A 25,588-nucleotide genomic window follows, 5' to 3' on the forward strand; every position below is an offset into this window, starting at 1 on the left:
CCCTAGCTACCCTTTTACTCTTACCCTTTTATCCTTTTCACTTGCAAGGTTGAGGTAGCCCAGGGGACCCATGGATGCTGCGTTAAATTTGAAACTGAATTGCAATCATGCTTCAATTGAGTGAGTAGCACATATTAATAGATAACCTGCTTCTCCTGTGGGGGTTGCTCGTAAACAGCGAACGCAGAGTTCAGTGGGTTGGAGCCGGCTTCCCAATAGGCGCACATTTGTCCAGGTTTTCACCCTCCGACACTCGAACTGAAACACATGCACTCCTCCAGGCTAAAATTCCCCCAATACAGTACAGAATGAGGTCATTCAGTCCATCCTGTCTGGGATGGTTCTTTGAAAAAGTTATCCAATTAGTCCTATTCTCTTTATATATGGATTCAGGATATCAATTAACTCAGTTCTGTCCTATGTGAAATGCAACTTACCTATTTTTCTGCAGTATTTCATAATCTTGGATTGGCAATCCAAATAAACGCTCTCCTGATGAATATGTCACAAACTTCCTCCATAAGTCATCAAACCAACTCTGAAACAAATCAGAAATTAGATATGAGAACCAATGCTTGTGTTACTGATTCTTAATATTATGCACAGATCATACATTCTATTCCTTCCACTTATTTGCAAATTTTGTATTACACTTTTCTCACAGGTCAGTCCAAGTTGTTAATCATTACCAGCTTCAGTTGGTTGAGTTGAGGAGCTAGGAACCAGAGTAGGCCATTCAGTCCCTCAACCCAATTCCATCATTCAATTAGATCTGTATCTTAACTCCAAATACCCGCCTTGGTTTTGTAGCCCTTAACGCACTTGGCTATTAAAAATCTATCTCAGTTTTGAAATTTTCAATTGAGTTAACCTAAACAGTTTTTTGAGGGAGAGAGTTCAGGATTTCCAGTACGCCTTTGAGTGAAGTAGTGCACGCTGACAACATTCCTGAATGGCCTAGACTTTTCCTGGACTCCTCCATTGGAAGAAATGGTTTCCATCTATCTACCCTATCAACTCCTTAAATCATATTCAATAAATCAGTTAGATCACCCCTCAGTCTTCTATTCTCAAAGTAATGCAAGCTTACTCTATGCAACCTGTCCTCACAATTAACCGTTTTAGCCTTGGTACCATTCTGGAGAACTGGTATTGCACCCCTGCCAAGGCCAATATATGAGATGTAGTGCTATAACTGAATGAAGGACTCGAAAAAGAATTAACCAGAGCTTTATATAACTGCAACATAACTTGCACCACTTTCTAATTTAGCCCAGTTAAGGTAATGGTCAACATTCCATCAGTCTTATTTAAATTATTTTTTGCACCTGTCCACTAGCTTTTAATGATTTCTGTATTTGGACCTCTAATTCTTCCTGTTCCTAGCTTCTCAACCATATAGAAAATATTCTGATCTTTCTTAGGTCCAAAGCAGAAGAACTCAAACTTCCCCGCATTTAACTCTATCTGTAACAGTGATGCCCACTCACTTAACCTATCAAGGTCCCCTCATAACTTACTGCTCTTCTTTACACTTTACTGTGCCACTTTCTTCATCAAAGTCAATTATAAATATAGTGAAAAGCTAAGACCCCAGTACAGATTCCTGGGGACATCACTGGTCACACTGCTAATTTGAGTCCTCAGTAGGATTTTCAAAAGGCCTTCGATAAGGTACCACATGACAGGCTCAAGACACTGGTTATGGCATGGATAGCACATAAAAAAAGAGGGAAAAGAGAGGTAAAGATAGAGTCTAATAGAGGCTATTCATGTTGGGGATATGTAGAAAGTATGACAAGAACCAATGTTGGGACCACTGTTATTCATAATTCACATGAATGTTTTGAACCCAGGAACAAGTATATCAAATCAAAATTTACAGGTGATACCAAACTGGGGGTTATAGCTAAGACTACAGAAGAATGCAACATAAGAAAATACATTAGAAAACTTGCAGACTGGGCAGCTAAGTGGCAAATGAACTTCAAGACAGATAAATGTGAGGTGATGCACTTTGGAAGGAAAAATAGAAATATAACCTGTACCTTAGAAAATAACAAACTGAATGGGGCAAAACGCAAAGAGATTTAGGGTACAAGTAACAGCAGCATCAAAGATTAGCAAAGTAATTGAAATAGCAAAAGAAATACTGAGATTTATTTCTAGGAGTATAGAAATCAAAAGCAGTTACCTGGACTCTACTTCCTCACATCCCACTTACTGCAAGGATTCGATTTCATTCTCCCGGTTTCTCCCTCTCTGTCGCATCCGTTCAGACAATGCAACCGTCCACAAGAGCGCTTCTAATATGTCTTCCATTTTCCTCAACCAAGGACTCCCCCGACCATAGTTGGCAGGGCCCTCATCCGTGTCCAATCTATTTCACGCACTTCTGCTTTCACCCCTTTTCCTCCCTCCCTGAACCATGACAGGGTTCCTCTTGTTCTCACCTACCACCGCACCACCCTCCATGTTCAACAGACCATCCTCCGCTACCTCCAGCATGATGCCTCCGCCAAACACACCTCCTCTCTCCCCTCCCCTTTCAGCATTCCGAAGGGACTGTTCCCTCCATGACACCATGGTCCATCCCTCAGTCCCAAAACTCTCCCTCGTTCCGACGGCACCTTTCCATCCATGCACAGGAGATGCAACACCTCCCCTTTGACCTCCTCCCTTCCACCTCCCCAAACACTCCTTGCAAGTGAAACAGCAATTTATAGAATCATAGAAAGTTTAAGGCACAGAAAGAGGCCACTTGGCCCATCGTGTCTGTGCCGGCTGAAAAATGATCCACCCAGTCTAATCCCACCTTCCAGCATTTGGTTGTAGCCCTGCAGAATACAGCACTTGCGGTGCATATTCAGACGCCTTTTGAGTGAGTTGAGGGTTTCTGCCTCAACTACTCCTTCAATTACTGAGTTCCAGACCCCTAGCACCCTCTGGGTGAAAAAGTTTTTCCTTATGTCCCCTCTAACTTTTCCACCAATCACGTCAAAATCTATGCTCCCTAGTCACTGACCTCTCTGTTAAGGTGAATAGGCCCTTCACCTCCACTCTATCTGGGTCCCTCAAAATTTTGTACATTTCAATCAGATCTCCCCTCAGTCTCCTCTTTTCCAAGGGGAGCAACCCCAGCCTATCCAATTTTTCCTCATAGCTGCATTTTCCCAGCCCTGGCAACAGCCTCGAAAATCTCCTCTGTGCCCTCTCTAGTGCGATTACATCATTTCTGTAATGAGGTGACCAGAACAGCACACAGTACTCAAGTTGTGGCCTAATCAATGAGTTCCAGCATAACCACACTGCTCTTATATTCTATACCTCAGCTAATAAAGGAAAGGATTCCATATTCCTTCTTAACCACCTGATCGACCTGTCCTGCTACCTTCAGGGATCTGTGAACATTCACTCCATGGTCCCTCACTTCCTCGACATGTCTCAGTATTTTCCCATTAAACTTGTATTCTTTTGCCTTATTTGACCTCCCCAAATGCATCACCTCACACTTTCAGTTTAGTTTAGAGATACAGCACTGAAACAGGCCCTTCGGCCCACCGAGTCTGTGCCGACCATCAACCACCCATTTATACTAATCCTACACTAATTCCATATTCCTACCACATCCCCACCTGTCCCTATATTTCCCTACCACCTACCTATACTAGGGGCAATTGCTAGTGGCCAATTTACCTATCAACCTGCAAGTCTTTGGCATGTGGGAGGAAACCGGAGCACCCGGAGGAAACCCACGCAAACACAGGGAGAACTTCTCCAGGTTGAATTCCATTTGTCACTTTTCTGACCAGACCATCAATATCTTCCTGCAGCCTACAGCTATCCTCCTCATGATCTACCACATGGCCAATCTTTGTGTCATCTGCAAACTTCTTGATCATGCCCCCCTGCATTTATGTGCAAATCATTAAAATATACCACAAAAAGCAGGGGGCCCAGTACTGAGCCCTGCGGAATGCCACCGGAAACAGCCCTCCAGTCGCTAAAACACCCGTCAACAATTACCCTTTGTTTCCTGCGACTGAGCCAATTTTGTATCCGCCTTGCTGCATTTCCCTGGATCCCATGGGATTTTATTTTTTTAACCAATCTGCCATGTGGGACCATGTCAAAAGCCTGGCTAAAACCCTTGTAGACCACATCAACTGCACTACCCTCATCTATGTTCCTTGTTACTTTTTCAAAAAATTCAATCAAGTTGTTCAAACAAGATCTTCCTTAACAAATCCATGCTGACTATCCTTGATTAACTTGTGCCTTTCTAAGTGACAGTTTATACTGTCTCTCAGAATAGATTCCAATTATTTGCCCACTACTGAGGTTAGACTGACTGGTCTGTAATTATTCTGTCTATCCCTTGCTCCCTTTTTAAACAGAGGTACAATGTTAGCAGTTCTCCAATCCTCCGGCACCACAACTGTATCCAGTGAGGACTAGAAAATGATGGTCAGACCTTCTGCTATTTTCTCTCATGCTTCTTTTATTTATCAACTTTCAATGATGCGAATCCCATTAATATTTCCTCTCTCCCTATGTTTATCACACCCTATACTTCACACTCCTCTTTAACTATAGTATCTGCATCATTCCCCTCTTTTGTGAAGATAGATGCAAAGTATTCATTAAGAGCAATACCAACATCTTCCGCCATTTTGGTCTTTTATGGGCCCTACTCTTTCCTTAGTTATCCTCTTACTCTTAATGTATTGATAAAACATCTTTGGGTTCACCTTGATTTTGCTTGCCAATATTTTTCATGACTTTGCTTTGCTTTCCTGATTTCCTTTCTGATTTCACCCCTCCACTTTCTATACTCCACTCAGCTTTTAGTAGTATTGAGTTCTTGGTGTTGGACTTGCAAGCTTTCCTTTCCCACCTTATCTTACCCTGTAAGCTCCTTGATATCCATGGGGCTCTAAATTTGGCCGTCTCACCCTTTTTCTTTGTCGGAACATGTTTACTCTGAACCCCTTGAATCTCCCCTTTGAATGCCTCCCACGCTCTGACACTGATTTACCTTCGAGTCGCTATTTCCAGTCCACTTTCGCTAAATCACTCCTCAGTTTAGTAAAATTGGTCTTGCCCCAATTGAGAACTCTAACTCCGGTTCTATCTCTGTCCTTTTCCATAATTATGTTAAAACTGACTGAATTATGATCACTACCATCAAATTGCTCTCCCACTGCCATTCCTTCCACCTGCCCATCTTCATTTCTTAAAACTAAGTCTAAAACTGCTCCCTCTCTTGTTGGACTGGCTACATACTGGGCAAAAAGGCTCTCCTGAATTCACCTCATGAATTCTATTCCCTCAGTTCCTTTCACATTAAACTATCCCAGGCACAAGTCAGGAGTGTGATGGAATACTCTTCACTTGCCTAGATGGGTGCAGCTCCAACAACACTCAAGAAGCTCGACACCATCCAGGACAAAGCCGCCCGCTTGATTGGCACCCCATTCACAAACATTCACTCGCTCCACCACCGATGCACAGTGGCAGCAGTGTGTACTATCTACAAGATGCACTGCAGCAACGCACCAAGGCTCCTTAGACAGCACCTTCCAAACCTGCGGCCTCTACCAACTAGAAGGGCAAGGGCAGCAAATGCATGGGAACACCACCACTTGCAAGTTCCCTTCCAAGTCACACACCAGCCTGACTTGGACCTATATCGCCGTTCCTTCACTGTCACTGGGTCAAAATCCTGGAACTGTACCTACCCCGACTGCAGCAGTTCAAGAAGGCAGCTCACCACAACCTTCTCAAGGGCAATTAGGGATGGGCAATAAATGCTGGCTTAGCCAGCGACACCCACATCCCATGAATGAATAAAAAAAAAGAAAAGTTAATATTGGGGTAGTTAAAATCCCCTATTATTACTGCCCTATTGTTCTTTCACTTCTCAGAGATTTGCCGACATATCTGCTCTTCTATCTCTCTCTGACTGTTTGGGGGTCTATAGTACACTCCTGGCAGTGTGATTGCCCCTTTTTTGTTCCTTAGCTCAATCCATATGGCCTCATATGATGAACGTTCCAACATATCATCCCTCCTTACAGCTGTAATAGTTTCTCTGACCAAAACTGCCGCTCCCCCTCCTTTATTATCCCCCTCCCTATCGCGTCTGAAAATCCTGTTACCAGGAACGTTGAGCTGCCATTGCTCTCCCTCCTTAAGCCATGTTTCTATAATTGCTATATCATACTGCCACATATCTAGCTGTGCCCTCAGCTCATCTGCTTTATTTGCGATACTCCTTGCATTGAAATAGATACCCTTGAGTACTGTCAAACTTTCTTTTATTTTCTAGCCTTTGTTTCCTCTGTCTTTCAGACTCATCCATTAATTTTCTGCATTCCATTTTCGCTTCTGATTTTATCCCAACTGGGTCTATCCTATGGTCCCCATCCCCCTGCCTACTTTAAACCCTCCCCAACAGCACTAGCAAAACATCCTGCAAGGAACTGAGTCCCAGCTCATTTCAGGTGCAAACAGTCTGGCCTGTACAGGTCCCATCTCCCCCAGACCGGTCCCAATGTCTCAGGAATCCAAAGCCTTCCCTCCTGCACCATCTTTCCAACCAGGCATTCATCTGTCTTATCCTTCTTTTTCTATACTCACTTGCGCATGGCACTAGAACCAATCCGGAGATGACTACTTTTGAGGTCTTGCTTGCTAATTTCTTACCGAGCTCCCTAAATTCTGACTGCAGGACCACATCCCTCTTTCTACCTATGTCTTTGGTTCCGATGTGGACCATGACTGCTGGCTGTTCACCCTCCCCCTTCAGGATGTTCTGCAACTGCACAGTGACATCCTTGACCCTGGCACCGGGGATACAACATGCCATCCTGGATTCATGTCTGCTGCCACAGAAACACCTGTCTGTTCCCCTGACTATTGAATCACCTATCACTATGGCTCTTCCAGTCTTCCCTGTACCCATCTGTGCAGTTGAGCCACCCATGGTGTCATGGGACTTGGCTCTGTCTGCACTCCCCAGATGAAGCATCACTTTCCTCAGTATTCAGACCTGAATATCTGTTGGAGAGTGTGATGCACTCAGGGGTCTCCTGCACTACCTGCCTGATTCTTTTTGACTGCCTGGCGGTCACCCATTCCCTCTATCCCTGCATATGCTTAAGCTGTGCGGTGACCACATCTATAAACGTCATATCCACGTAGTTCTCATTCTCATGAATGCACTGCAGTGTTGCCAGCTGCCGCTCAAGGTCCAAAATCAAGAGCTCAAGCTGCTGCAATTGACAACACTTCCTGCACAAATGGTTCTCCAGGAAATGGGAAGTATCCTGGAGCTCTCACATAGCACAGGAGGTGCACTCTCGAGGCTGAAGCACCCCTGCCAATCCTTTATTTATTAGTTGATCCTTTGCTACTGCTAAAAAAAACAAACCTTACCAATACTACAACACCTTAGAACTATTAATAAAACCTTACCAGTACTGAGAAATCCTTCTAATAATCAATACAGTTCACTAATTAAAACAAACCTTACTCAAAAAATGAGATAATACTCTCCAGCTACTCACTTGTTCCTTATTGTTAATACTCGTTTTTAGTTGTTGGGACGCTGTAACCCAGCTATTTATAGATACTCCCTAACAGCAGTTACTCATCAACCAATCACCTTATTGCTTTCCTGTGATGTCACTGTTCACTTATTTTTTTCAAACTCAGGCGTGCTTGGACTCCTGTCTGCTGCTTTCCCGGAAGGTAGGTGTTGTAGACTGCGATCCTCGGGCTGTATTTAACTGCTCCCCACTCCTCCCACCAATCTGCTCCTCTCCCCGAAGTTAAGTACTGTAGGCCGCGATCCTCGGCCTTTATTTAGCTGCTCCCCACTCCATGTTCCCCCTGCAGGTCCACTCCTTGGCTACTGCTCTCCTGGAAAGTAAGTCTTGCACTTCATTCAATTTAGTACACTGTATACACAGCTCGCAATGTGGTCTCCTGTACACTGGGGAGAGTAAATACAGACAATGTCTTTTTTATTATATAGAAACCAGAACTGTACATGGTCCTCTCAGTGCAGGCTGCCCAGAGTCCTATCCAACATCACTGTTCTGGAAACAAAAACAGAAAATGCTGGAAATGCTCAGATCAGGCAGCATCTGTGGAGAGTGTTATGTGTGTGTGGAGGGTTTGAAGGGCTTCCTTTTTTTCCCTCTCCCTGTTTGACCACAATAGGTTTAATTCTTTTTTAAAGTGGATGTACTGGCCAATTTAGTAGATGTTTGATTACTTCCTTGCTAGGATCATAACAAGCAGCAATTGGACAGATTTTCTTGAGCTAACAAAGAGGTTAACATTATTGTACCTAAACCGAACTAATAAAAATAATAACTTTCACTCACACACATACACACAAACTGGAGGTTTACACACAAACAAATAGATTACAGAGTGGGGAAAAGTAGTTTGGTTGAGTTAGAGTACATACAAAAAGGTTTGCAGTCTGTGGAGTTTGGTGATTCGGCTGGCTTCTAGCTGAATTCAGTGGTCCTGAGACTTTTCATTTGAAGACAGCAGTGAGGATGATTTCCTCCAACAGGGTTTTTGATTGTAGCTGGAGTATTCAAAGATGGTCAGTCAACAGGCAGGATTTGAAAGCTTTCAAACTGCAATAGAGAGAGAGAGGGACCCTCACTTAGGTCTGCCCACATCAGAGTCCAGTTGCTTCTCCTTTGCTGCAGAGAAAACACCAGCTTAAAACCATAGATGGGGTGGTGCTTGTCACATGACAGTCACTCAGTCATTCAAACATAGCAGTTAGCAGTATTTCTCTGCTTGCTGAGTCCTCCTGGGTCTTGGTTAATGCTGGGAAATACAGCATTTCGTCTCCCTCTTCATAGTCCTTTGCAATGTTGTAAACTAGGTGATCATCTTAAGCTGCCAACAGTCATCCTTTTTTAAATGTTCTTTTTAAATTTCTTCAAAATAAAATAAAGTCTAAAGTCAGATCTCCAGTCAGTGGACCAAAGAAAATTATCATTCAACAAAACACATTGGAGTAACATGAGGGAAACAGAGTTAACTTTTCAGTTCGTAACCTTTCATCAGAACTGGCAAAAGTTAGAAATGGTTTAAGCAAGTGAAAGGGGGAGGGAGGAAGAGAAACAAAATGGAAGGTCTGTGATAAGGTGGAGGACAGGACAGATTAAATGACAAAAGGTTTCAATCTACAAAGTCAAGTGAAGAAACAAAAGATGTGTCTGGATGAGGTGCAAATGGCCGAATAGCAGCTGTCCAAACACAAAGAAAGAAACAACGCTGGGGAGGTGGACAGAGGTGAACCAGCAAAAGAAAACTGGGTGACCGTTTTGAAGAACACCTTGGTTCAGTCCGCAAGCGTGACACTGAGTTTTCTTTCGCTTGCCATTTCAATTCCCCATCTTGCTCCCATTCTGATCTTTCTGTCCTTGGTCTGCTACAGTGTTCCAATGAAACTCAAAATAAGCTCAAGAAACAGCACTGCATCTTTTGACTGGGCACTTTACAGCCTTCGGGACTCAACAGAGTTCAATACTTTTAGATAATAACCTCTGCCTCCATTTTTTTCTTATTTTATGTTTTCCTTTGCTGATTCATCTCTCCCCAACCCCTGTGTTTTACTTGCCAAATAAGCAGTGACATGTTTTCTTGTAGGTTTAAAGCAGGAGATTAAACAATATAAAGTCACCGAAATGTTTGGAGCAATACTTATGCACGCATTCACTCTCACATGCATTCTCAAGAGAAGATAGATAGAAGGAAAAGGGTAATAGTTTTAGGTGTAAAAGTCTGTTCTTTCAGGAAAAATCTATGGGATCCTCTCTGAAGGTGAATTTTACAGTTGCAGGCCTGGTTGCTGGCTGTCCTATAATTGCTGGGCTGTTGCAACCTTCTGGCAGTCCTCTTTGGGTTGCAGACAGTACTGATGGCTTAGTTCAATTCTCACAGGTAAGAGGGTAGTTTTTACAAAGGCACTCTCTTGTCTCTGTTGTAGCTGACTTCCAACTTGTCTCAGCAAGGTTCAACTGTCTCTCTCTCTCTCTCTCAGCCTTGCCAGAATTCAAAGATGACCTTTAGATGTTTACTGTGTGGCTGAGGAGAGACCAGCCTAATCTGGATGTCAGAAGTTCTGGACTGGCAAGACCCCCTTTGTTCCTCAAAATGATTAACTTTTATGGTAAACTCTCAAGTGTTAGTTTTGTCGATGTGACTTTAGGTTTCAGTTCTTGCTGGTCTGCTCAATGGCCTTTTGTTCCTATTGCTTCTTTTGCCAATCACCTTAAATTGTTGTCCTTAGGTTCGCGACCCTTATACGAATGGGAACAATTTGTCACTATCTACTCTGTCTAGACCCTGCATGACTTTAACACTTCAGACAAATCTCCTCTCAACCTTCTCTTCTCTAAGGAGAACAATCCAGGCTTCTCCAAAATATTCATATAACTGAAGTCCCTCATCACTGCTACCATTCTCGTAAAGCTGTTCTGCAACCTTTCTAAAGCTTTCTTATTCTTCCTAAAGTGTGGAGCTCAGAATTTGACACAATACTCCAGTTGAGGCAAAGTTATTTTTTTATTTGTTTGTTGCATGTGGACGTCATTGGCAAGGCCAGCATTTATTGCCCATCCCTAATTGCCCGAGAGAAGGTGGGGGTGAGCTGCCTTCTTGAACCGCTGCAGTCCTTGGGGTGTAGGTACACCCACAGTGCTGTTAGGAAAGGAATTCCAGGATTTTAACCCAGCGACAGTGAAGGAACGGCAATATAGTTTCAAGTCAGGATGTTGTATGGCTTGGAGGGGAACTTGCAGGTGGCGGTGTTCCCATGCATCTGCTGCCCTTGTCCTTCTAGGTGGTAGAGGTTGAGGGTGTGGAAGGTGCTGTTGAAGGAGGCCTGGTGAGTTGCTGCAGTGCATCTTGTAGATGGTGCACATTGCTGCCACCATGTGTCAGTAAGGAAGGGAGTGAATGTTGACGGTGGTGAATGGAGTACCAATCAAGCAAGCTGCTTTGTTCTGGATGGTGTCAAGCTTCTTGAGTGTTGTTGGAACTGCACCCATCCAGGCAAGAGGAGAGAATTCCATAACACTCCTGACTTGTGCCTTGTAGATGGTGGACAGGCACTGGGAGACAGGGGGTGAGTTACATGTCTCTTAATTCCCAGACTCTTGTAGCCACAGCATTTATGTAGCTGGTCCAGTTCTGTTTCTGCTCAATGGTAACCCCTAGGATGTTGAAAGTGGGGGATTCAGTGATAGAAGTGCCATTGAACATCAAGGAGAGACGGTTAGATTCTCTCTTGTTTGAAATGGTCATTGCCTGGCAATTGTGTGGCATGAATGTTACTTGCCACTTATTAGCCCAAGCCTGGATGTTGTCCATGTCTTTCCGCATCTGGACATGGGCTGATTCGGTATCTGAGGAGTCGAGAATGGTACTGAACATTATGCAAACATCAGCAAACATCCCCACTTCTGACCTTATGATGGAAGGGAAGTTCATTGATGAAGCAGCTGAAGATGGTTGGGCCTAGGACACTATCATGAGGAACTCCTGCAGTGATGTCCTGGGACTGAGATGATTGATCTCCAACAACCACAACCATCTTCCTTTGTGCTAGGTATGACTCCAACCATCGGAGAGTTTTCCCCATCATTCCCATTGACCTCAGTTTTGCTAGTGCTCCTTGATGCCACACTCAGTCAAGTGCAGTCACTCTCACCTCACCTCTTGAGTTCAGCTCTTTTGTCCTTGTTTGAATCAAGTCTGTAATGAGGTGAGTGACCCTGGCGGAACCCAAACTGAGTGTCAGTGAGCAGGTTATTGCTGACTAAGTGCCGCTTGATAGCACTGTTGATGACACCTTCCATCACTTTGCAGATGATCAGGAGTAGACTGATAGGGCAGTAATTGGCCGGGTCGGATTTGTCCTGCTTTTTGTGCATAAGACATACCTGAGCAGTTTTCCACATTGCCAGGTAGATGCCAGGGTTGTAGCTGTACAGGAACAGCTTGGCTAGGGATGTGGCTAGTTCTGGAGCACAAGTTTTCAGTATTGTTGCCGGAATGTTGACAGGGCCCATAGTCTTTGCAGTATCCAATGCCTTCAGCCATAACTTGATATCACGTAGAGTGATTCGGATTGGCTGAAGACTGACATCTGTGATGCTGGGAACCTCAGGAGGAGGCCAAAATGGATTATCCACTCGGCACTTCTGGCTGAAGATGGATGCAAATGCTTCAGCCTTGTCTTTTGCACTGATGTGCTGGACTCCTCCATTGTTGAGGATGGGGATATTTGAAGAGCCTCCTCCTCCTGTCAGTTTTTTAGTTGAATAGCACTATTCACGACATGATGTGGCAGAATTACAGATCTTAGATCTGATCCATTGGTTGTGGGATAGCCCTGTCTATTGCATGCTGCTTCCGTTGTTTGTCATGCAAATAATCCTGTGTTGTAGCTTCACCAAGCTGACACCTCATTTTTAAATATGCCTGGTGCTGCTCCTGGCATGCTCTCCTGCACTCTTCACTGAACCAGGGTTGGTCCCCCGTATTGATGGTAATGGTAGAGTGGGAGAATATGCCGGATCATGAGGTTACAGATTGTGGTCGAATACAATTGTTCTGCTGCTGATGGCCCACACCACCTCATGAATGCCCAGTTTTGAGTTGCTAGATCTGTTCGAAATCTGTCCGATCTAGCACGGTGATACTGCCACACAACACGATGGAGGGTATCCTCCATGTGAAGGCGGGACTTCGTCTCCACAAGGACTGTGCAGTGGTCACTACTACCAATACTGGCATGGATGGATGCATCCCCAGAGCATTAGACTGGGCCCCTGGATTACTAGACCAGTGACATTACCACTCCATCACTGCCTTCCCTTGTTTGTCATGACTTCCTTGCTTTTGTACTCTATGCCTCTATTTGTAAAGCCCAGGATCCCATATGCCTTATTAATCACTTTCTCAACCTGCCCTACAGAATGTGGCTGGTCCAGTTAGGTTTACAGTCAATGGTAACTGACAGGTTGTTAATGATGGGGGTTGAGATGATGCTAATGTTGCCGACTGTCAAGGGGAGGTGGTTAGATTCTCTTATTGGAGATAGTCATTGCCCAGCAGGACTGTGACACAAATATTACTTGCCATTTATTATCCCAATACTGAATATTGTCCAGGTTTTGCCGCATGCATGCAGACTGCTTCATTATATGAGGATTTGTAAATAGAGCTGAATATTGTGCAGTGAACATCCCTACTACTGACCTTATGATGGAGGGAAGGTCATTGATGAAGCAGCTGAATATAGTTGCAATTTGTCTGGGACAATCAGTAGTCTTCATTGGAAGTCTGGGTTGCTGAATTTGTTTTTTGTTTACACAGGTTATAGTATTTCGCTCGGTTTGGGTTTGTTCATCTGGATCTTGCAGATGTATTATTGGCTGTTGATTTTGCGGAATCAGAATGATATTCCTCCAACTTCTTTGTATGTTTCCTTCATCATATTACATACAACCACTGATAGTCCTCATGTTTATGGATTATTGTACCTTCTTGTTCCAGGTCACGCATTCAAACTTTTTGACCATTGTTTAATTTGGGTAAGCTTCTCACTCGAAATTTCCTATTGTAATTCCTGGTTTCTTTCCTTGTATAGGAGTTTTCTCTTTCTTGAGCTTTCTCATAGTCTTGGGTCTTCAATCCTGGCATTAATTCTTAAGGCAATACTGGAAGCTGTGTTCTTAACTCCCTTCCCATTAGTAATTCTGCTGGTGATAATCCACACAACAGTGTCATTGAATGATAAACTAGGAGTGAGATAGGAAGATGTTCATTTTTCTTGAGTAAAGGTTTTATTGTTCTCACACCTCGGTCTGCCTCGCCATCGGACTGTGGTTACCTCTGTGAGTTCATATAGTGCTGAACGCCCACCTCCACAGCAAACTGGATAAAACATTTGTTTGCGAACTGTGGTCCATTGTCTAATAATATTTCATCCGGAATCCCATGTGTCATGAAGCTGTCCGTAAGGATTCTGATAACTACCTCGGTAGTCGTAGAATGTAATCATCTGACTTCTATCCACCTGGAAAAGTAGTTGATAATGATGATATATGACTTCCCACCAAACATGAATAAACCCATGCCCCACCTTTGCCAAGGTCTAATTGGAAAGTGGGTAGTCAACAGCAGTTCGCATTGTTCTGGTCTCTGTATCATGCATGTCTGACATTATTGATCATGGTCTTGATATCCCATCCCAGGCCACTATACTGAAAACTGTGCCTCACTCTGCACTTGGTTGCACCCAAATGGCCTTGGTATAATCGATCTAAGATATCGGATCTCATGAAAGTAAGAATAACAATACTGTCATTGCAAACTAATAAGTCATCAATTATGGTAAAGCATTTCCTAGACTCATTGAACGCTTTCATTGTTCTCCCTCCTGGACTTTCTTGTGGCCATCCATGTGTACAATATTGTCTAATACAAATGCATTCTTTGTCATTCTTCTGTGCTTATCATATTTCTTGCAACTTTCTGTGTGCTTGCTGGCCAACTTTGTGCTGTGTGTTGCGAGTTTGACTCTATGTCAGGTACAAAATCCATGCCTTACTGTGATGGAAAATCTATGGTTGCTCTCGATAATGCACCGGCTGACAATTGTAAGGAATTCTTTACCTTTTGGAAGGAATTCTTTACCTTTGCTGGCTTGATTTCAGCTACCTTTCCAATCAACTACAGTTCCAAGAATGCATTCCTGCTTGGTGAGAAGATTCTTGATTGTGCAAGACATATAAGGTCTCTACTAGTTAACTGTCTCTATGCTGAAGAGTTGGTTGGAGTTTGCCTTTTACTCGCACTTGCTTCCTGCCTAGGGTAGGTGCTAGCGTAGTGGTATTATCACTGGACTAGTAACCCAGAGACCCAGGGTATTTCTCTCGGGACATGGGTTCAAATCCCACCACGGCAGAAGGTGGAATTTGAAGTTAATTAATTAAAAAATCTGGAATTAAAAGCAAGTCTAATGTTGGTCATGAAACCATTGTCGATTGTTGTAAAAACCCATCTGGATCACTAATGTCCTTTAGGGAAGGAAATCTGCTGTGCTTACCTGGTCTGGCCGACATGTGACTCCAGACCCACAGCAATGTGGTTAACTCTTACATACCCTCTGAAATGGCCTTAGCAAGCCACTCAGTTGTACCTAACCACTACGAAGTCAATAAAAAGGAATGAAACCGGACGGACCACTCGACATCGACTTAGGCACCGGAAACGACAACGGAAAACCCAGCCCTATCGACCCTGCAAAGTCCTCCTTACAACATCTGGGGGCTTGTGCCAAAGTTGGGAGAGCTGTCCCACAGACTAGTCAAGCAACAGCCTAACATAGTCATACTCACGGAATCATACCTTACAGACAATGTCCCAGACACTGCAATCACTGTCCCTGGGTATGTCCTGTCCCACCGCAGGACAGACCCACCAGAGGTGGTGGCACATTGGTACATAGTAGGGAGGGAGTTGCCCTGGGAGTCCTCAACATCAACTCCGGACCCCATGAAGTCTCATGGCATCAGGTCAAACATGGGCAAGGTAACCTCCTACTGATAACCACCTACCGCCCTCCTTCAGCTGAAGACTCAGTACTCCACCATATTGAACACCACTTGGAGGAAGCACTGAGGGTGGCAAGGGCACAAAATGTACTCTGGGTGGGGGACTTCAATGTCCATCACCGAGTGGCTCGGTAGCACCACTACTGACCAAGCTGGCCGAGTCCTAAAGGACATAGCTGCTAGACTGGGTCTGCAGCAGGTGGTGGGGGAACCAACACGAGGGAAAAACATACTTGACCTTGTTCTCACCAATCTGCCTGCTGCAAATGCTTCTGTCCATGACTGTATTGGTGGGAGTGACCACCGCACAGTCCTTGTGGAGACGAAATACCGCCTTCACATTGAGGATACTGCCCATCGTGTTGTGGTGGCACCATCACCATGCTAAATGGGATAGATTTCGAACAGATCTAGCAATGCAAAACTGGGCATCCGTGAGGCGCTGTGGGCCATCAGCAGCAGCAGAATTGTACTCCACCACAATACGTAACCTCATGGTCCGGCATATCCCCCACTCTACCATTACCATCCAACCCTGGTTCAATGAAGAGTGCAGGAGGGCATGCCAGGAGCAGCACCAGGCATACCTCAAAATGAGGTGTCAACCTGGTGAAGCTACAACACAGGACTATCTGCGTGCCAAACAGAATAAGCAGCATGCGATAGACAGAGCTAAGCGATCCCACAACCAACAGATCAGATCTAAGCTCTGCAGTCCTGCCACATCCAGCCGTGAATGGTGGTGGACAATTAAACAACTAACTGGAGGAAGTGGCTCCACAAATATCCCCATCCTCAATGATTGGGGAGCCCAGCACATCAGTGCGAAAGATAAGGCTGAAGCATTTGCAACAATCTTCAGCCAGAAGTGCCGAGTTGATGATCCATCTCAGCCCCCTCCTGAGGTCCCCAGCATCACAGATGCCAGACTTCAGCCAATTCGATTCACTCCGCGTGATATCAAGAAATGACTAAAGGCACTGGATACTGCAAAGGCTAAGGCCCTGACAATATTCGGGCAATAGTACTGAAGACCTGTGCTCCAGAACTTGCCGCGCCCCTAGCCAAGCTTTTCCAGTACAGCTACAACACTGGCATCGACCCTGCAATGTGGAAAATTGCCCAGGTGTGTCCTGTACACAAAAAGATGGACAAATCCAACCCAGCAAATTAATGCCCCATCAGTCTGCTCTCTATCATCAGTAAAGTGATGGAAGGTGTCATCAACAGTGCCATCAAGCGGCACTTGCTTTGCAATAACCTGCTCAGTGACGCTCAGTTTGGGTTCCGCCAGGGCCACTCAGCTCCTGACCTCATTACAGCCTTGGTTCAAACTCAAGAGGTGAGGTGAGAGTGACTGCACTTGACATCAAGGCAGCATTTGACCGAGTATGGCATCAAGGAGCCCTAGCAAAACTGAGGTCAATGGGAATCAGGGGGAAAACCCTCCGCTGGTTGGAGTCATACCTAGCGCAAAGGAAGATGGCTGTGGTTGTTGGAGGTCAATCATCTGAGCTCCAGGACATCACTGCAAGAGCTCCTCAGGGTAGTGTCCGAGGCCCAACCATCTTCAGCTGCTTCATCAATGACCTTCCTTCAATCATAAGGTCAGAAGTGGGGATGTTCGCGGATGATTGCACTATGTTCAGCACCATTTGTGACTCCTCAGATACTGAAGCAGTCCGTGTCGACATGCAGCAAGACCTGGACAATATCCTGATAAGTGGGAAGTAATATTCGCGCCACACAAGTGCCAGGCAATGACCATCTCCAACAAGAGAGAATCTAACCATCTCCCCTTGACATTCAACAGCATTACCATTGCTGAATACCCCACTATCAACATCCTCGGGGCTACTATTGACCAGAAACTGAACTGGAGTAGCCATATAAATACCGTGGCTACAAGAGCAGGTCAGAGACTAGGAATCCTGAGGCGAGTAACTCACCTCCTGACTCCCCAAAGCCTGTCCACCATCTACAAGGCACAAGTCAGGAGTGTGATGGAATTCTCTCCACTTGCCTGGATGAGTGCAGCTCCAACAACACTCAGGAAGCTTGACATCATCCAGGACAAAGCAGCCCGCTTGATTGGCACCCCATCTACAAACGTTCACTCCCTCCAGCACCGACGCCCAGTGACAGCAGTGTGTACCATCTACAAGATGCACTGCAGCAATGCACCAAGGCTCCTTAGACAGCACCTTCCAAACCCGCGACCTCTACCACCTAGGACAAGGGCAGCAAATACATTGGAACACCACCACCTGCAAGTTCCCCTCCAAGTCACACTTGGAACTATATCACCGTTCCTTCACTGTCGCTGGGTCAAAATCCTGGAACTCCCTTCCTAACAGCACTGTGGGTATACCTACCACAAATGGACTGCAGCGGTTCAAGAAGGCAGCTCACCACCACCTTCTCAAGGGCAATTAGGGATGGGCAATAAATGCTGGCCTGGCCCGCGTCGCCCACATCCCATGAATGAATTTTAAAAAAAGACCATGCAACAGTATATCTGTCAGTTGCAGGTAATGTCTCTTCAGTCAAGGCTCTTGGTCAGACAATACCGTGCCACTAGCTCCTTTGTGAAGCTTAAAATTCGTGAGGTGTCCATTCACGTAGATGTCTGCTGTCCAGAAATCGTGGTCTTGATTCATGATTTCTCCCAAGAACTCTCCTGGTTCTTTCTCTTGTGGATACTGCTGTCTTTGATTCACTGCTGTTTATGTGAAAGTTTTCTGCTTCGTACTTTTAAGCACAGAACGTTTGCTGTGGCACATCTCCCTATAATGTCTAGTTTTTTCACACATAAAACACTCAGCTTTACTTGCTAGGCACTGCTCTCGTCTGTGGATCTACTTGGCTCCACAACATTGGCAAGGTTTTCCTATTTCATGCGCCTTCACACCTGTATGTTTTTCTGTTCCTCAAAGTGACTCCTCTATGACTCTAAAGTGTTTCCTTGGCTTTGGCTTAACCAGTTGGTCGGGCACTGGACTCCTTCTCATCCACGGCTTGTCTTCAGCTCGTAGGATGTCTCTAATCTGTCTGTGAACTTCAGCCTGTCTTACAATTTGAATGGCCTTTACCTGAGTAAGGTCTTCCTTGGATTGCAACAGGAATGACAAGGATTCATCCGCTGTGCTGACGACATTCCTGTCTCTGATTAGTTCTGCCTTTAATTCTCTAAATCGTATTCGCAACATTCTGCCAATCTATAAAGTTCATTAATATCGGAGTCTACAGATTTATCAATCATCTGCGCCCGCTTATTAAATTTGGTTCTTTCCAAGATTTTATTGGCATGGAGATTAAAATATTTATCAAAGGCTTGGAGTACCTCTTCGAATTTATCGATAGCCTCGTTGATGCCTCATTGAACAATTACGTCATCCACTATCAATCCTGCTGAATGCAGGAGAGTGTTCAGATTTGGTATGGAGTTGAGAAGCAATTCAGAACCTTCAGAACATTTTGGACCTGTTTGGGACCTTCTGAAAACTCTCAGGTATTCCCAATTTTGTATCCATATTGCTTCCTTTGTTTGCCAGGCTTTGCTAGGGTGTTCTTCTTTAATTTAAAAATTTTCAGGCTTGGTTTGAGGTGTTCTTGTTCTGTTCGGAGCTTTCCTGCGCGACCTGTCTTTTCCCACACTTTCCGACAATTACCATGCTTTTTCCCCTCATTGTGGCTGAGCATTGCCGGCTCCCTAGTTGCCGATTCGACCAAGATCATGTTCAGCAAATGATTTTTTTTTTCCCAAGTGCGCCGATAAAAAAAAGGCCAGTCCCCCAGTTTTATTATCTCAGTCATTCTGGATCGTAACCCAGCATAATGACTCAGACCAGACCTCTGGATGTGCTGGAAATACTGCATGGAGTCTCACACTGCTGTGGTGTGGTCCGAGAGGCTGCAGAGCTCTTCACAGCCTCTCCTGCCGATAAGTAGTTTTCTTACTGTACCGAGGCAGCATTTATCATTAAATGTCTCCTGGTATTTCTTCCAAAGGTAAGATCCTCAAATTCTCCTAGCCACTTTCACCGTTGCCACCATGTTGCGTTGTTGGGTTTGTACTAGTAACATTGTAGGGTGTTCTCAAGAAAGTCTTAGACTCTAGTTAACTAACAATCTATTATTTAAACTATTTACTCTGTTAAACACTCTCAGCAAGACACCTAAACTAGCTGCTATACCTTCATCTTCTCAAGCCTATTGCATGTGACTGTTACGTCATCGCTCGTACAGTGGGAGGGGTCTCTCTCACTGTCTTCGGTATTAGCCCTTTACATCCTTGTGCTACACACTTAGCAAACACAGCATAATTAGAACAAGTCAACATGGTTTTACTAAAGGGAAATCCTATATGACAAATTTTTTTGAGTTTTTTGAGGATGTAACGAGGGTAGATAAAAGGGAAGAAGTGGATGTAGTATACTGGACAGCCAAAAGGCAATCGATAAGGTGCCACACAAAAGGTTAATAGGCAAGATAATGGTTCATGGAGTTGGAGGGCATATATTAGCATGGATAGAGGATTGGTTAAAGGACAGGAAACAAACAGTGGGCAAAAAGGGGGCATTTTCAAGTTGGCAGGCAGTAAATAGTGGAGTGTTGCAATGGTCAGTGCTGGGCCTCAGCTATTTACAATCTATATTAATGACTTAGATGTGAGGACAGAGAATCATATTTCTAAGTTTGTTGATGACACAAAGATAAGTGGAAAGGTAAGTTGTGGGAAGGACACAGTGAGGCTGCAGAGAGACATTGACAGATTAAGTGAGTGGGCAACAAGATGGCAGATGGAGCAGAATATAGGGAAGTGTGAAGTTATTCACTTTAGTTGTAAGAATAGAAAAGCACAATATTTTTAAAAGGTGTGAAACTTGTAAGTGTTGATGTTCAAAGAGACTTGGTAGTGCTTGCACAAGGAATGCAGCAAGTTAGCATGCAGGTACAGCTAGCAATCGGGAAGGTAAATGGCATATTGGCCTTTATTGCAAGGTGCTTAGAGTACAGGAATAAAGAAGTCTTGCTACAGTTGTACAGGGTTTTGGTGAGAGCACATCTGGAGTACAGCGCGCAGTTTTGGTCTCCACATTTAAGAAAGGATATATTTGTATTGGAGGCGATACAGCAAAGGTTCACTAAATTGGTCCCTGGGATGAGGGGGTCATCCTATGATGAGTGACTGAGTAAATTGGGCCTATATTCTCTGGAATTTAGAAGAATGAGAGGCGATCTCATTGAACTATGCAAGATTCTGAATGGACTAGATAGGGTAGAGGCTGAGAGACTGTTTCTGCTGGCCGAGGAATCTAAACCATGGGGACAATGTCTCAGGATAGGGAGCCAATCATTTAGGACTGAGATGAGGAGAAACTACTTCACTCATTTCCCGGCGGAGCAGCAGGAGAAGGTAGCGACTCTTCGGTGGGTGAGTGAAGGCATCAGGAGCTGTGTTTTAAAAGTAAGTACTTACTGTTTTACTTACTGTTTTCCTTGTCTTTGAGTTTCTTTTGGCGCCGGAGGAACCGGAAGCTGGTCGGCAGCGAGGACTCCTGGGTAGGTATTTTCCTTAAAGGTGCGGAGCTCCGTGGACTCGGCCTCATTTCCCGGCGGAGCAGCAGGAGAAGGTAGCGACTCTTCGGTGGGTGAGTGAAGGCATCAGGAGCTGTGTTTTAAAAGTAAGTACTTACTGTTTTACTTACTGTTTTCCTTGTCTTTGAGTTTCTTTTGGCGCCGGAGGAACCGGAAGCTGGTCGGCAGCGAGGACTCCTGGGTAGGTATTTTCCTTAAAGGTGCGGAGCTCCGTGGACTCGGCCTCATTTCCCGGCGGAGCAGCAGGAGAAGGTAGCGACTCTTCGGTGGGTGAGTGAAGGCATCAGGAGCTGTGTTTTAAAAGTAAGTACTTACTGTTTTACTTACTGTTTTCCTTGTCTTTGAGTTTCTTTTGGCGCCGGAGGAACCGGAAGCTGGTCGGCAGCGAGGACTCCTGGGTAGGTATTTTCCTTAAAGGTGCGGAGCTCCGTGGACTCGGCCTCATTTCCCGGCGGAGCAGCAGGAGAAGGTAGCGACTCTTCGGTGGGTGAGTGAAGGCATCAGGAGCTGTGTTTTAAAAGTAAGTACTTACTGTTTTACTTACTGTTTTCCTTGTCTTTGAGTTTCTTTTGGCGCCGGAGGAACCGGAAGCTGGTCGGCAGCGAGGACTCCTGGGTAGGTATTTTCCTTAAAGGTGCGGAGCTCCGTGGACTCGGCCTCATTTCCCGGCGGAGCAGCAGGAGAAGGTAGCGACTCTTCGGTGGGTGAGTGAAGGCATCAGGAGCTGTGTTTTAAAAGTAAGTACTTACTGTTTTACTTACTGTTTTCCTTGTCTTTGAGTTTCTTTTGGCGCCGGAGGAACCGGAAGCTGGTCGGCAGCGAGGACTCCTGGGTAGGTATTTTCCTTAAAGGTGCGGAGCTGAGTAAACCCGAGCCACTACACATGTAGTGTCTCCCACCCATCCTCCTCCTCTAACCTAATAATAAGACCCTTTTTACCCTCCTCCTCTAACCAAAAAGGACTGAGCAGGTAAGCTATTTACTGTTTTTGTTAATATCTATAGTTGTACTTAACTAAGGGGTAATTGAATAAAAGAAATGGCAGCCAGTGTAGTGTATTGCTCCTCCTGCAGAATGTTCGAGGTGAGGGAAACCTCCGGTGGCCCTGCCGACTTCACCTGCTGGAAGTGCATCCGTCTCCAGCTCCTATCAGACCGTGTTAGGGAATTGGAGCTGGAGCTGGATGAACTGAGGATCATTCGGGAAGCTGAGGGGTTGATAGATAGAAGCTACACGGAGGTCGTTACTCCACAAATCAAAGGCAGCTGGGTAACAGTTAGAGGTGGGAAGAGGTCAGTGCAGGGATCTCCTGTGGTCGTTCCCCTCAACAACAAGTATACAGTTTTAGATACTGTTGGGGGGGACGGCCTATCGGGGGCAGGCTGCAGTGACCGGGCCTCTGGCACGGGGTCCTGCACTGTGGCTCAGAAGGGAAGGAGGGAGAATGGGAGAGCACTAGTCATCGGGGACTCGATGGTGAGGAGTACGGACAGGCGGTTCTGTGGGCGCAGGCGAGACGCACGGATGGTTTGTTGCCTCCCTGGTGCCAGGGTCCGTGATGTTTGTGATCGCGTCTTCAGGATCCTTAAAGGGGAGGGGGAGCAGCCAGAGGTCGTGGTGCACATTGGCACCAACGACGTAGGAAGGAAGGGTGGCACAGATGTTAGAAGTGAGTTTAGGGAGTTAGGCTGGAAGCTGAAAGCTCGGACGGACAGAGTTGTTATCTCTGGTTTGTTGCCGGCGCCACGTGATAGTGAGGCTAGGAATAGGGAGAGAGCACAGCTGAACACGTGGCTGCAGGAATGGTGTAGGAGGGAGGGCTTCCAGTTCTTGGATAATTGGACTGCATTCTGGGGAAGATGGGACCTGTTCAAACAGGACGGGCTGCATCTGAACCAGAGGGGCACCAATATCCTGGGAGGGAGGTTTGCTAGTACTGTTCGGGAGGGTTTAAACTAGTTTGGGAGGGGGATGGGAACCGGACTTGTAATCCAGGGACCAGTGGGTCCACTCAGAAAGACAAAGAGTGTAGTGAGGTATTGGGGAAGGTAGCACTGTCACAGAGGACAGATGGGCACGGAGAAGGGTTAAAGTGCGTATACTTCAACGCAAGAAGCATCAGGAATAAGGTGAGTGAATTGAAGGCGTGGATGGGCACTTGGGACTACGATGTTGTGGCCATCACTGAAACGTGGATAGGTGAGGGGGAGGAATGGTTTTTGGAGGTACCTGGTTATAGATGTTTTCATAAGATTAGGAATGGTGGTAAAAGAGGTGGGGGGGTGGCATTGTTAGTTAGAAATAGTGTAACAACTGCTGAAAGAATTTTCGAGGAGGATCTGCCGACTGAGGCACTGTGGGTTGAGGTCAGGAACAGGAAAGGAGCAGTCACCTTGATGGGAGTTTTCTATAGGCCCCCCAATAGCAGCAGGGAGGTGGAAGAGCAGATTGGGAAACAGATTTTGGAAAGGAGCAGAAGTCACAGGGTAGTAATTATGGGGGATTTCAACTTCCCAAATATTGATTGGCAACTCTTTAGATCGAATAGTTTGGATGGAGTAGTGTTTGTGCAGTATGTCCAGGAAGCTTTTCTGACTCAGTATGTAGACTGCCCGACCAGAGGGGAGGCAATATTGGATTTGGTACTAGGTAATGAACCAGGGCAAGTGATAGAGCTGTTGGTGGGCGAGCACTTTGGAGATAGTGATCACAATTCTGTAGCATTCACTGTGGTAATGGAGAGGGATAGGTATGTGCAACAGGGCAAGGTTTACAATTGGGGGAAGGGTAGATATGATGCTGTCAGGCAGGAACTGAGGAGCATAAGTTGGGAGCATATGCTGGCAGGGAAGGGCACGGTCGAAATGTGGAACTTTTTCAAGGAGCAGATAGTAGGGGCCATTGATAAGCATGTCCCTGTCAGACAGGGAAGGGATGGTCATGTGAGGGAACCGTGGTTGACAAGAGAGGTTGAGAGTCTTGTTAGGAAGAAGAAGGATGCGTATATAAAGTTGAGGAAAAAGGGCACAGGCATAGCTCTGGAGGGATACAAGATGGCCAGGAAGGATCTGAAGAAAGGGATTAGGAGAGCTAAGAGAGGGCATGAAAAATGCTTGGCGGGTAGGATAAAAGAAAACCCCAAGGCCTTTTACGCGTATGTCAGAAATATGAGGATGACTAGGGGGACCATAGGTCCGGTCAAGGACAATAGCGGGAGACTGTGTGTTGAGCCGGAAGAGATAAGTGAGGTTTTGAATGAGTACTTCTCTTCGGTATTTACGAATGAGAAGGGGTGTATTACTGAAGAGGACGGTGGGAAGCAGACTGGTAAGCTCGAGGAAGTGCTCGTTAGGAGGGAAGATGTGTTGGGGTTTTTGAATAACTTGAAGATAGACAAGTCTCCCGGGCCTGACGGGGTATATCCAAGGATGTTATGGGAAGCAAGGGATGAAATTGCAGAGCCGCTGGCAATGATCTTTTCATCTTCTCTGCTGACGGGGGTGGTACCAGGTGATTGGAGGGTGGCAAATGTTGTGCCCCTGTTCAAGAAAGGGAATAGGAACAACCCTGGGAATTACAGGCCAGTTAGTCTTACTTCGGTGGTAGGCAAGTTGATGGAAAAGGTGCTGAGGGATAGGATTTCTGAGCATCTGGAAAGACACTGCTTGATTCGGGACAGTCAGCACGGTTTTGTGAGGGGTAGGTCTTGCCTCACAAGCCTGATTGAATTCTTTGAGCAGGTGACCAAGCAAGTGGATGAGGGTAAACCAGTGGATGTGGTGTACATGGATTTTAGTAAGGCATTTGATAAGGTCCCCCATGGTAGACTTATGGAGAAAGTCAGGAGGCATGGGATAGTGGGGAATGTGGCCAGTTGGATTAAGAATTGGCTAACTGATAGAAGGCAGAGAGTGGTCTTAGATGGTAAATACTCAGCCTGGAGCCCAGTTACCAGTGGCGTGCCGCAGGGATCAGTTCTGGGTCCTCTCCTGTTTGTGATTTTTATTAACGACTTGGATGAGGAAGTCGAAGGGTGGGTCAGTAAATTTGCAGATGATACAAAGGTTGGTGGAGTTGTGGATACCGAGGAGGGCTATTGTCGTCTGCAAAGGGACTTGGATAGGTTGCAGTGCTGGGCTGAAAAGTGGCAGATGGAGTTTAACCCTGAAAAGTGTGAGGTCGTCCATTTTGGAAGGACAAACATGAATGCAAAATACTGGGTTAACGGTAGGGTTCTTGGGCATGTGGAGGAGCAGAGAGACCTTGGGGTCTATGTGCATAGATCATTGAAAGTTGCAACTCAAGTGGATAGGGCTGTGAAG

The 25,588-nt window shown here is 45.5% G+C and overlaps 1 protein-coding gene across 1 annotated transcript in view; it reads right to left on the reverse strand.

The window, feature by feature from the left end:
* Positions 1–25,588, reverse strand: part of LOC137367179 (dynein axonemal heavy chain 8-like) — a 2,062,041-nt gene that overhangs the window by 1,174,890 nt on the left and 861,563 nt on the right. Inside the window, exon 58 of the mRNA XM_068028615.1 lies at positions 438–538. Within this exon, the coding sequence (XP_067884716.1) occupies positions 438–538 (101 nt within the window). The remainder of the gene's footprint in view (positions 1–437; positions 539–25,588) is intronic.

This window comes from Heterodontus francisci, chromosome 3 (assembly GCF_036365525.1).
Source record: "Heterodontus francisci isolate sHetFra1 chromosome 3, sHetFra1.hap1, whole genome shotgun sequence".
Taxonomy (NCBI): Eukaryota; Metazoa; Chordata; class Chondrichthyes; order Heterodontiformes; family Heterodontidae; genus Heterodontus; species Heterodontus francisci.